The sequence below is a fragment of the Meleagris gallopavo genome, chromosome 5 (assembly GCF_000146605.3).
Source record: "Meleagris gallopavo isolate NT-WF06-2002-E0010 breed Aviagen turkey brand Nicholas breeding stock chromosome 5, Turkey_5.1, whole genome shotgun sequence".
NCBI lineage: Eukaryota > Metazoa > Chordata > Aves > Galliformes > Phasianidae > Meleagris > Meleagris gallopavo.
In genome coordinates this window covers 30,958,366-30,971,760 of record NC_015015.2, presented here as the reverse complement: position 1 = coordinate 30,971,760, position 13,395 = coordinate 30,958,366, and the positions used below count along the sequence as shown (strand labels likewise).

The window sequence follows — 13,395 nt, the reverse complement described above, 5'->3', positions numbered from 1 at the left end:
AAAGATGTGCTGAAGGGAGTCTACTGAAGGGCAGAGATGATGATTAAGGAACTGGGGCATCTCTCATGAGAGAAGATGCTGGCAGAGCTGGGACTCTTCTGTCTGGAGGAGAGAGGGCTAAAAGGAATGATTCTTATCAATATATACAAGCATTTAATGGGAGGGAACATAAGATGACACAGAGCTCTTCTCAGTAGTGCCCAGTAACGAGCAGCAATGGACACAAGTTTTAAATGCAATGCCATCTGCAGATCAGGAAGTACTTCTTTACTGCACAGGTGATGGAGCATTGGCACAGGTTGTCCAGAGAGATTGTGATGAACTCCATCCTTGAAAATATTCAAAACCTTTCTGGACACAGTCCTTCACAAGTTGCTCTGGGTGACCCTGCTTAAACACAGGATAGGACCACATGAAAAGATACTTTTTAATTTAAACAATCCCAAGATTCTGTGATTAATTCTCTTTTCTTGTTTCATGAAGTCTTCAAAGAGCATGGATTCTGAATAAGCTGCATGTAGTGAAGCAATACACTCAATGTATATTAGTTTCATTTGAATTACCTATGAGAAACTATGCATCATGTTTCTATGTGATCTATATGCAAACTTACCTCATGAAGTGCATACTAGTTATGGACAGAATGCTGTACTGCTTTTAAAATGCAAATTAGCAATTCAGCAAACCACTTCAATTACAGAAGTTATTTATAAACCCTTCCCTTCCTTGTAAAAGGAACATCAAAAACAACATAATATAATCTGTCTCCAGTTTTAAAAGCCTTCAGAGTTTTGTTTGTATGAAACTTGCATTTTCCAAAACCATGGTTCAAGAACAAAACAAGGTCTTGTTATTAAATTTCTCATACTGACTCGTCCACCACTTTGTCACTTGAATTTTAGTTTTGCTTTTTCTAACTTAAGTAGAACTCCATATTCATTATTTTTGTTACCTTCATTAAAGTATCTAGGATAAAATGTTGCCTGTGTCCCATTTTTCAATTACAAGTCTTTACGCATTAGTATTGCAGATAGTTAATTTTTTGTCGTCAGTGCTAATACAGACAAGCAAATACAAAACCTAAAGCTACTCACATGATAACGTCAGTCTGCTACTTTAATGTTGGAAATTTAAATAGATGTGGAGAACTAAGACTACGTAATTGATATATTTGTAGTATCAGAGTATTATAGCTACAGAAGTAGGCTATGTTTGTTTACACTGCAAACAGAAATGAATCCAGGGAAATGTTAGTGGATATTGAAATTCAAAAGGATTAGGACAAGCTTCAAAGCATGGTTATGAAAACTGATCCTCCAGTCGCTACTGTGTGAAGTACCAAGATGAACTTTTTAATACTTTTCATTCCCTTAAAATCTTTGAAGACTAAAATATAAAGTTTCTTGATCTTAGACCAATGTAAGAACAATACGTATTCAAGTATTTATCCATATTGCAGTGAAGTCTTTTATGAGTTGAAGTACATTTATTGTATTTTAAGACTGTAAAATGGATCTCCCAAAGGTAGCCATTAGCATTTGGCACATTTTCAAAGAGCAGTACTTAATTTTTGACAGCCATGCAAAATTGCTGGAACACTTATTGTCAATTTTGTCCACAGAAACCTATCATCTAATGGAAATCAAGTTGCTGCTATAAAATTCTCATTGGCAGTAACAAGTAAACAAAGCATCCTCTGTCTAATAATCAGCTGGGATAGGTGCAGTTACTATTATGTCCAGAATACATCACAAAGAGTTCCTGGGTATCTATCTTGCTAGCCAGCTAAAATGTCACTATTGAGCACTGTAACTTCTAAAAACTTGAGTACTTCTATCTCCTTCCCTTCTTTTCTCAGCCACTACAAAATTCATAGAAACATAGAATATCCCTGATTGGAAGAGAATCCCGAGGATCCAACTCCTGACTCCATAGAAAATCACTCAAAATTCAAACTCTGTGTTTGAGAATGTTGTCCAAATGCTCTTTGAACTTTAGCAAGCTTGCAGTTGTGACCATTGCCCTGGGGAATTTTTTTCTGAGTCTGATCAACCTTTGGTGAAGAACCTTTTCCTAATATCCTAATCTGAATGAGATAATTGAGATTCCATGTGTTGTCATACTGACTTCTTCATAGCTCATCAGCAATAGTTGAACATCAACACATAGAATCTGTAACCATTAGGATATTTCCTTCACACACTTTCCTACAAAAATCAATTGTAACAACTTGCTGCACTCCACTTGTTTTGTAGTATTTCATTCCTGTTCTCCAGACTATCCAAGGTCTAACTCCCTACCAAATCTATTCAAGCTCCCCTTCCTCAGTTTCTCTTACCCTCTCTTTTCCTTCCTGTTTAACTCTCAGCTAAGCTGAAGTACTGCTCTAAAAACTCTGAATCCTCACACAAATTAATTCACTGCTTAGGAATGATGAATGACTCTCAACATCTTCGGTTTTAGCCGGTACCAGAACTGTCTGAGTTTGCATGTGCAGTTGGTGTATCGGAGATCTAATGATACTTTGCTGACAGCAGGTGTGGTCTTTCTCCCCGTCTATTCTGTCTCTTAGCAGCAGAGTAAAAAGATCTTGCCTTGCACTAGCTTTGGTTTCCATTAGATAACTAGTGAACCATTCCACTCACTAAACCAGCAGAAGTTATTAACTTCTCTCCTTGCTGGCCTAGTTCTTAAACTTGTTTAGTGATCTGACTTAAATTAGTGGAAAGACAGACAAACAGCAGACTTGTTCCAATGAGGCTGTGAATGGTGAGAAAGGAGGACTTTGCTAGGAGTGGGGAAGATAAAAGGATGGACTTTCCCTTTCAGTGTAACAGGCTCAACCATTTTGCCTGGCACTAGCCTTACTTATTCAGTTCTACTCATGTTATCTTCAGTTTCTCTTGAGAGCTAATCACTTCTTTTCCCCGTATTCTCCTTGATATCACAGGAAGAGTCAGTCTTCCTTGGCTAGAAAATTGAGGTGACATCATTCACTCCAGTAGTTGTCGCTTTCATCATTCCTCCTTCTTATACTTTTTACATAGTAGCACTAATATATATAAGGAAAGCATGATGAATGACCTATTCCAATATCTTCAGCTGACTCAAAGCATGGTCACAATCCTGGAATAATTAGATGTTTTAGCTGACTTGCCTAAATTCATAGACGCTATGACATACCCAGGAATTTTTAAGTTTCCTGTTCTGAGTCAAGCAACTACTAAAAATATCATCGATCTTCCCTCTTTTAGAAAATACTCAGTAAGACAGCATATTGGTGCCAACCTGCATTAATAAAATGGTTCTGAAAATTTTCTCCCTGGACTTTTCTATCAGCACAAACAATTGGAGAGAAAAGCATAGTTGGGAACAGCAAGGTTTCAAAATATTTTTCGCTTAGACATGTATTCAGATGTGTTGAGAATGGTTTCAAAATCTAGCTTAGTTACTCCAGAGCTAGAGAGGGATAATGTATTTCTATGTTAGGACATGAGGAACTTCCTACCAAAATACAAATCAGGGCTGTAGATTTATATGTCTTGGTGTTTAGGCAGTAACATGGAGATGCCTCATTTGTCTCGCTATACTATGGCCTATTACTTATGTCAGCTTACAGAAGAGTAGTACAACCAATGCTTTGTAAATAAGGACAATTTAACTCCTATTTCAGAAAATGGGAAAGTCATATCATCCCAGACCCAAAGACTCATCTACAATTCTACGTATGGAGGTATAGTAGGAATCTTTTCCTTCAAGATACAGATTTCATGACGCATGGGTAATAATGCTGGCAAGTTGTAATACTATTGCTTTGTTTCCTTTTCTTGTATTACATTTTTAATAAAGTTGCAGTGGTATTTGATATCTACACTAATGTTGTAAGATAATTGCAAACAATAACTAAAATTGTTTTTCTGCACTTTGTTCTCTTTACTAAGATGTTTCTGCTAAATAATTATGATTTTAAGCCAGCAGATGCTATTTGTGCGCATGTGTTCTTATTTGGAATTCAGCAAAAAAAAGTACAGTTCCCCATCCACAGATTCTAAGTGAAAAAGTCATTAAAGGCTAACTCAGTTCACTGAAAGATATGATCAACATCAGAAACAATAAAATGAACAGGACAACAAAGAACAACAATCCAAGGAAGAAAGGAAACAAGAATCTAACACATCTTTTTGGCTAACAGTGTTTATATCAGCTTTGTCAATCCTTCAAACAACACTTTAACTTAGCCTTGAGTGAAACAAGAATTACAAAGCAGCTTCTAGAAGCAGCAGGCATAGGCAGTATTCAGCACCCTTTAACTAAGATAATAGTTCCACATTCTTACACAACTCTTCCTCTTTAAGCCTTGTCTTTCCATCTGTTTTAATCTGCAGCATTCTACAACTCATCTTGCACCAGCAATACTTATTAGGCCTGACTCTAAGGCAGTTTAGGTAATCTCCCAGTTTAATCCAAAAAAAAAAAAAAGGGGGGGAGGGAAGAAAAGAAGTTTGGAAATTTTACTGAACTGGATTAGCCAAAGGTGTACTGGATTAGACCCAAATTGTCTATGAAGGGACATAGCATTGGGAGTGCAAAGATGTTTCACAGAAGAAACTCAAGTCTAAACAAATACTAAGAAATAGAAATACTAGAGGGTTTTTTTCCCCCCCATGTTTCTCAGAGTTTCCCTTTCAATTTGAGAGCAAAGAAAATTATCATAATTGTCCTGAAAACTGTTAAGGTTTCAGATTAGGACCCCTTTCTCATTTATAAAAAAATGAGATCATCACTTTGCACTTTCAATCCTCCCTGTAATGCATGCACACCAGCCTAACCACACCCAGACCACTACAGAGTTAAGTCCTCCAGCTTTCTCAGAGAAGACTGATGCAGATGACAAAATTCTAGCTAATAAAGATAGATACATGGTATACAGCTTTTTATTTTTATATTCACAGTAAATATTTATGCCAACGCCCACACACTCAAATGCATTGTAACATGGCCCCTGAAACAGTCCTTCTAAAAGCAAGACATTGTTGCTGCATTAACATCTTAAAGCTAAATGGTCACACCAGTCCTATACTTAAGGCAGTGTAAATTAGCTTGCTTATGCAATATTCTATCAGTTAATCTGAACTAAAAAGAATGCTTTGGACAATAAAAGCTATGACAACATTTTGACAGACTAGAACACACGAATAGCAGGAACATTTTATATAGAAAAATATCTAATTTAAAAGATTATCTTAGCTGTTGTGTTCAGATATAGTTCTGAGTAAGTTAAAAGTTCATATGTAGTTAATGATAAAAGAAATACTACAGCTCAGTGTTTCCTCTCTCTGTGTACCTGTTTAACTTTGGTTAATAGGGCACATTCACTAACAATAGCACTGAATAAAATAAGATTAAAAATACATCTGAAAGTAAATCATACATAATTATAACTTTTGTTTTTAAAAGTCAATAATTTTTCTTTCATTGAAAACATTATTACAGGCTAGTATTAAAAAAATCCCTCTGACACTTTCATGGATTATCAATTCCATTAGTTTTTATACATATAAAATCATACTGACCTGCACAGAAATTCTGCTTTGTCTGAGTAGTTAGTCTCTCTTGTAGAGTGCGCTTTTCAAATTGCCCTGCAGTTGCATTCTGATGTAAGCATGGTTGTCTGATGGCAAATCCCAGTTCTCCAGGTTCAGAAAACTTCAGATAAAATGGTGACTCCAGGTCATTGAAAGAGAGGTTTATAGCACTTTGCCTCCCACTGCAGTAGTCACCAAGCATAGGTTCGTCTTCAGAGTTCTGTGCAGGTAATGGGAGAATCCGATGATGCAGCTGTGGGGTAGGCAGTCTCGAAGATAATGGAGAAGGAATAGGTGACATTTGTTTGTGTGTATTAGATAGCAGATAGGAATTACTAAAAACATTACTCACTGCTACTAACGAGGGTGAATGCAGCTTTTTCTCTTCCAGCTTATTACTTGTCTGAGAAACATCAGGGTCTTCATTTGCAGGCAGGTTCAGAAATAAATGCTTGTTTTTTCCCCAGGATACCGTGGTTCTTTTCTCATATATTGAGCCTGGCAGGTTTTTGTCTACTCTTGTAATTTGTTTCAGTCTCTTCCATTCTGCAGCTTCATCTAAACTGTCACTCCGTATAACTTTCAGAAGAGCTTTATTGACTGCTCCCACAAGGTTGCATGACTCATCGGTAATGTGCACTCTCTCTGCTTTGTACTTCAAAACAGAGCCATCTTGCTCCTCTTCCTGCAGCACGCTGTTTCTAGAGTATCCAGCAGTTTCATCTGCTGAATATCCATCAGTTCTTGATATAAACACATTATGTACTGTTGTGAGAACAGGAGAAACCATTTTTTTGTGAAAATCAGATAATGACTCTGCATGGGTTTTCGCAGCTTTTTTGTCACAAGATTCTGAATCCTGTACTTCAGCAGCAATTCTGAATCCTGGTTTTTTCTTGCATACCTGGTCAGTACACTTGGCATTTTTCAAAATATTAGGAACTGCAGATTTGCTTAACTTCTCTAGGTTGTTAGATAGATTGTCCTGAGATGATTTTACCAATGTGATACTCTGCTGTACATTTATAACTTCAGGAATGCATTCTGCATTATCCAGTAGTTCACTTGCAACTTTATCATCATTGCCTTTTGATACAGAACTTGTTAAGTCAGCATCCAGTTTCATAGCTTTGTTGCTTTCAAGAAAATAACCCTCTTTTATCCCTCTTGCCAGTTGTATACCAACATCTGGTGATAAATAGTCTTTACCTTTTGCTGTTACACAACTGGAGGCAGAAAAGGAACCGGGAAAACTCCTGGTAGAAAGTCCCGTGGGGAGCATCTTCTCATTACTCATTTGCATGCCTCGCCCCCTCAGTAAAGAAGGATGTTGTTCATATAACTTATTTCTCCCTTTCCAGTGCCTGAGTTCAAAGCTCTCTTTTCTTCTATATTTCCTCATTTTCTTGCCATTTAATTTGTCTCTCTTTGCAGAATCCAGAAAGAATGCCTGATGATATGCATAACTGGAACAATCATCATATTTAAGTTCCATGACTCCAGAAACAGCCTGTTTCTTTTCTTCCTGATGTCCTGTGTTAAAGCCCAGAATATTATGTGATCTCAAAAGACTGGATAACAGTTTTTCCTTTTCAGCAGTTAGTCTGTACAACTCAGTGAGAATGTCTTTTGTTGTAGTTTGCTTGAAAATAATCTCTCTGAAGTTTTCATATGGCTCTTCTCTCATCTCCAACCTCTCCTGTACTTTATAGCAATTACAGAAACGTTTACTGGTTCTATCCAGAGTCACACAGCCTCTGTAAGTAAATCCTCTGACTTTTCCCTCTGGAAGATAGAAGCTGATGTAACAAAGCTCCATTATGGGTTTGTGCAATTGAAGGATAGTATGCGTGCCTTCCATTATGCTTGCCAAAGTAGTCATTCATTTAAATTATGTACTAAGTGTATCAAAGCTTTCATGACATAGCATGTGAAGCAGAAAATGGACAGAAGGCATCTGAGTAATCTTCAGCAATAACACTGTCTGCTGGAAAAAAAAAAAAAGCCTGTCAAACTTGGTTATGGCAAATTTAATATGACAAATAACAAACCCACAGTAGCATAGCCTCATTTTTGTTGTTTTTTTTTGTTTGTTTGTTTTGTTTTCTCTGATACGCATTTTACCTTAAAAACATCACAGAAAGCATGATATTGCTAAAAACTCATATTTGAGTCAATCTTTCTCCTATACACCACAGCTATCTCTAGGGTTCTCTTTCAAAAGGTCACAAGATGTTCAATAAAACACCCAGTTCAAAGAGTATTTACTGTTCAGTGCTGAAACCTACTGCCCTCTCTCTGTTAAAAGTTAACTTGCTGTTACACACCTGGTTAAAAGAAATCACTCAAGCATATATGTTGTTTTTCAGCTCAACACAAACAGCACCATAACACCACCACAGTGTAATCAGCTCTTGCTATTTATTGCACAGCAGGGAAAAAAATAAAAATGAAAAAGATGAAAATTTACGTCATCAGTCAAGCTGTTCTGACACCAATAAAAGTTGCAAGAAAAGAAGTGTTTACTTGGTTAGTATACTCAGAACAAGGGATCCATCAAATAAGGTATAAATCTATTTTGATTCAAAAAGCAACAGTGTAACTGTATTCCTATAAGCAGGTTTGCTGAGCCTTGTTATTTCTTTTTCTTTACATTGCGTTGTATTTTCTTACTAAACATTGAATTTGCTTACATTCCTTTGATACATATGTTTTTTGTTTTTTATAAAAGTTAGTTTATAAAAACTTAATTGATTTTGAGAACTTAATTGACTTTTTTTATGAAGGAGGAACTCAGCAATCATAATTTAAGTGGGGAAGTCTGCAGTCACTAGGAAGTGCATAAGCATCAGGAAAAGAACCTAAGCTCAACAGCAAATCCTGCAGCACACAAAGCTAGGGAGCACCTACTAAGTCTTCCCTTTGTAGAAAGTTTTAATAACCACAGTCTCTCTTTAAAAACAGTATATCAGAAACTTCCATCATTTTGAAATAGTCAGCCTTAACCTCAGGCAACAATAAGTAAAGGAAACTGCCACATTACCATGTCACACATTTCGGTTTTATGCACTTTTTCAATATACAAATACTGTATCAGTTTGTAGCATGTATCCAGTCAGAAATTAAACAGCACCAATAACTTTATCATGAATCCATATCACCATATCCTAATCTAAGCAGCAAGTGGCATTTACCCAAAACATCATTCCTACCAACAAATAGTAACTTCTGCAGATTTTGAGCTAAATTTTAAAGCATTTCATCTAATTATTTATTCTTTAAATAGTGTCAAAATTTCTATTTTTTGAGTAAAAGAGTAAATTTCCATTTACTTCATGCCAGTGAATACACATAGGCTCTCTCTTCAAGGACTGAGCATAATAAGAAGGAAGATCTCCATCAGCTGAGCTTCTTAATTCTGTTTACCAGCATCCTGTAGTGACGTGGCATTCAGCAGCCTTTACAAATTCCAGAATGGGTAGGACAGGTAGAACACCTTCAGTTATTACTTCTGTTGAAAATAGTCTTGTTTCTTCATAGATATACAAGTTTCTTAGAAAATTCTGCCTTCTTTGTCTTAACTCACTGCTTGATTTTGACGTTCTGACAAGGTTGAGTATTGCTAAGAAGTGTGGCTTTACTTCTTGTTCTCCTTATCTCCAGCTGCACACAACTGCAGCTTCTCTGGAGTAGAACTGATGATTATGCAGCCACAGGGAGTCACACTGGTAGATGCACCCCAGTCCCCAGTGTGGTTCTGCATGTAGAAATAACTAAAGAACAATTTTCCTTCAGAGATATCTCTAACTTATTCTCCACACCAGTAGTAGGGAACAACACTTACGGTAGTGTTTTGCAAATACATCAACTTAGCCAAATCACTAAATTGCCCCTTGAGTCATCTAGTGTGGTGAGTTACAACAAATATGAACTAGTTAACTTGTGGATATTTTCATAAATAAATACTCAGCCTCAGCTAATGAATGCTGAGTCAGTTCTTACTTACAGGGGAACTTTATGGAAGAGCAGAATTCCATGGGAGTAGCTGGGCAGAGAGACAGACGGCAAAGTCCATATTTTTGTCCACTGGCAACATACAGTCATTAAACTAGGAAGCAGAATAATTAACTGGAAAGAAAAAGAAAACAATGAAAACTAGTAAAAATTAGCATTTCCCAAATAGCCAAAATCTATGCTTAGCATTGACTTGAGGAAGATGATGCATTACAACAAGGTGTTTATCCATGAAAATAATAAAAAGAAGCAATATAAAGAAAGGGGATTGTGTTTAATAAAGGGAATAAATCAGACAAATTCATAGTTCTATCTAGAAAAAAACCTCTTAGCATTAGTCTGATATATTTTTGTGTTCGTTTGTTTTGTCCCAAGCGGAATGGCATGTTGTCAGTAGATGAAACAACTAAAAGGTAATAGCATCATGGAAGCTACAGACAGAAACTGAACATCCTTTTATTGACATCTACAACACAGAGCGGAATGCAGACTGTTTTGAAGAATATGTTGCTCTTGGTAATGTGCAAGGAATACATGTGTAAGGGTGAGAATTTGCTAGTCCTTGCAAAAAATACAAATTTTTTGGGCTGTAACACCTCCAGACACAAGTAGTTTCCCTAACTTAATCTGACCTTTGAATCATTACATTACTAAAAATCAGACCTACAGCTCCCACTTAATCATAAAACAAACAAAAGCTGTTTTTAAAATTAAAAGCAGATAAGTCTATTCTAGACTTTGATTATTATTTCAACTACATTTAAGTTACATTACAGTCTCTGTCAACAACCTATTCAGCTGGCTCAGACCTAAGTTGGAGGACATCCAATTTTCTGGAAATTAAAGCCTCAATCAGGTAAAAATTACAGTTCAAGTAAAGCACAATTAATCTAAAGATGACTTAATTTTATCTACAGAAAATATAGCATGGAGCGATGACAACAAACTTCAGCATATATACTCTCAGTTTTATGTACTTTAAAACAACAGTAAAAGAGAAGTGAGATTCACACTGAGAAAAATATTTTGAGAGAAACAGCTATTTAGTTGAGATAGCTATTTCAACACCAGAAAGAACAAATAGTGTCCGAGAAGCAACCAATTCTGTTGCTGCATTATTTATTTTTAATTAGTAATAGAAGAATAGCGAGGTAACTTTGTTTTGCAAACAAAAAAGTTGCAGTTTAAGTGCTCCTCAATGTCAAAAGTGAACACATTCAATGGTACAAGCAGACACCATTCAAGACTTCCCTGTGATTTAAGATTCAATATAATACCGTGAGATCCAATCCTTCCACCCAATGACCACCTGCTCTTCTCTGTCTTTTCCTATCAAAAAACAAAACTGCTGTTCAAATTGCTCTCATAGAATGTCAGGTCTCCATTGCTGCAGTTCCATCCCTCCAGTAGGACACATCGCCTCTGCTCAATACAGCAGGTGCTCCTCCTTGCCCTGACCTTTAACCAAGATCCCTTACTCCTCATTTTCCCAGCTCTCTCAGATATCTTTTTGTTATTAGATAGCAATGTGTCCCTACGTTCATCAATATGTTACTTTCTATGCTATGTGGTACAGCTCAAGAACCACACCAAAACAGAAGAAACTTGGTAAATGAAAGGAGGCAAAAAGGCGAAGAAGGGAAATCCATTTCATAGACTAGAAGAAGCAAATGAAGCAACTGCAATATTTACGAAGCATGATTTCTTTGATAGAGACAAGCTCCAGCATTTTCTTCCCTTCCTAAACTCATATGCTTCTCTGAGGTTCTTTCAGACTATCATTTGACTAAATAACAAATGGTATCACTAGAAAGATAAAGTGATTATCTATTTGTGAAGACAATGTTACTTCTCTTTGCAACAGCACAGATATACCTAACATTTCTAAGAGTAGGAACTTGTCAACTACAAGCCCAAGCTGTTTTTACTGCATTGTGACAAGAATTCTAAAGTAACACTATTTAAGCTTGTGTGAACTATACCAGGTATTGTTAGCAATGGTAGTTAAAAATACCATTCTTTTCAATTACACTGTACAAATACTGAACTATGTTAGAAGAGTTGTTACAGTGAAAGAAAGTCTGTCAGACAGAACTGGTTTATTAAATTTCAGACGTCATGCAATGGCACAGGGGAAGTATTAGAACACATTAGAGCCAATCAATTCAGATGAAACATAAAACATAGAACATAAGGCTGAAATTCATTAAATTAATCCACAGTGCAGAGCTCTGTATACTCTGTATACCAAAAAAAAAAAAAAAGATTTTAAAAGGTAAATGCAAATAGTAACAAATATGCAAACAACAAAAATGAATGGAATTCACCAGAAAAGCATGTTAAAATGTCTTGGATCTTTTACAATCTCTGGCTATATCATTCTGTCCAAATTAATTCAGCATAGGACCAAGTTCATACAACAAAGTATTCTGAAATCCAACTCCTGAATACCTTACCTTGGTGACCTGAAGGGAAAGAAATCTAAATGACTTGAAACAAACTCATCACTTAAGAAGATATACTATACATGGCAAGTAAAGATGATTAAAATTGTTTTTAAAAGTTTCTGGATTGACTGAATAACATGATGATGCCTCACTAAAAACAAACGTTCTCAGCAGCCTAACTATCTTGCACTTGTTTCTTGTCTTTTATGGACCACAGTCTCACTTTGAAAGATCTGTAAATAAGCATATTACTTTTCTAGCTTATAGAAGATGAAAAACTAATAAAAGATGGATCATCATTTATATTTAAAATTTATATTACACTTGACTAGTCAGGTTGGAAAGCAAACATAAGAGCTATATTGCATTATCCAATCTCAAAAAAAAATTATAAAAACTAGAAAACAAAACTAGAATAAGATTGAAATCAATGACTTCAAATAGATTAGTCTCTGAAGTGATAAAAATATTTTCCATGTTCAATAGCAAGTAATAATCCCTATCTTTTGTTTCAGAATTATCAAAACATTTGTTTTTCAAATAGAAGTTCTCCAACATAAACCATCACAAATCCTGCCAAATATTTTCAGCTGTACTCTTACCAAGAAAGTTCCTTTCTTCAGATTTTTGCTGCCATGACTTGAGCCAAGTGATTCCCAATACAACTTATCTACAGTAATACTTGAATGTAGCTGAAAGCAATTGGAAATACAAAGTAATTTGTACAAGTAGATTTTTTCCTGTTAATATGTGCACTAATACGCCGTATTTTATTTTATTTCCAGAAAAAAAGAACTCTCCCACCAGAAAGAATTATATTGACATGAAAATTCTCATCCTATTGCAGCCTACTTCAATTTAGCAAAGCAATATGTTGTTTTTTCTGACACAACTGCGTCATCAAATTAAAAAAAGAAAAGATGACACAGACTGTCCTCATGACTACTAAAGATGTGTTGACAGAGTTCAACATGATAGGACATACTAGTCCAAAAATCTGTTTGAAAAAGTTAATTTGCAACAAACTACCAAGTGAAATTTCTATAATAAAGTCTTCCATTGAACGCTTAAGAGTAGTGAATAAAAATTCTGCAGTAGGTAACTATGAAAAACTCTGAATGATTAAGCAGTAAACAGACAGAAAAAGAGCAAAGGCAAGCTGTATGCATATCCAAGTAAAACCACTCTTAACACAGTTAATAGTCTGTTTGAAATATGATGGTTTTTGGTTCAGATGCTGTACTCTATGAAGCCATCAATACCCTTCCACACTTCTTGCACTTCTTGCTCCTCCAGCTTTGTTTGCAAAAACAAAAATAACTGCCTTTATTTTATCTTTTAACTGAGAT

General features: G+C 35.7%; 1 protein-coding gene across 3 annotated transcripts; it reads right to left on the bottom strand.

Annotated features, from left to right (window-relative positions):
- Positions 1–5,500: 5,500 nt before the first annotated feature.
- Positions 5,501–11,445, bottom strand: LOC104911162 (formin-1-like). Of its 3 annotated transcripts, XM_031553594.1 has the most exons (3): positions 9,592–11,445; positions 5,938–7,572; positions 5,719–5,854 (listed from the first exon to the last, which is right to left on the bottom strand). In XM_031553594.1, the coding sequence occupies exons 2-3, from the start codon at positions 7,465–7,467 to the stop codon at positions 5,798–5,800; spliced, it is 1,587 nt and encodes a 528-aa protein (XP_031409454.1). In that variant the 5' UTR covers positions 7,468–7,572; positions 9,592–11,445; the 3' UTR covers positions 5,719–5,797. The 3 variants fall into 3 exon arrangements, with proteins under 3 accessions (XP_031409452.1, XP_031409453.1, XP_031409454.1); XM_031553592.1 differs by having other exon boundaries at positions 5,501–7,572; positions 9,592–11,442; XM_031553593.1 differs by having other exon boundaries at positions 5,501–7,569; positions 9,592–11,442.
- Positions 11,446–13,395: the final 1,950 nt, after the last annotated feature.

Coding starts and splice junctions, on each gene's coding strand:
- LOC104911162 (XM_031553592.1), bottom strand. CDS start 7,467: ATGACTACTTTGGCAAGCATAATGGAAGGCACGCATACTATCCTTCAA.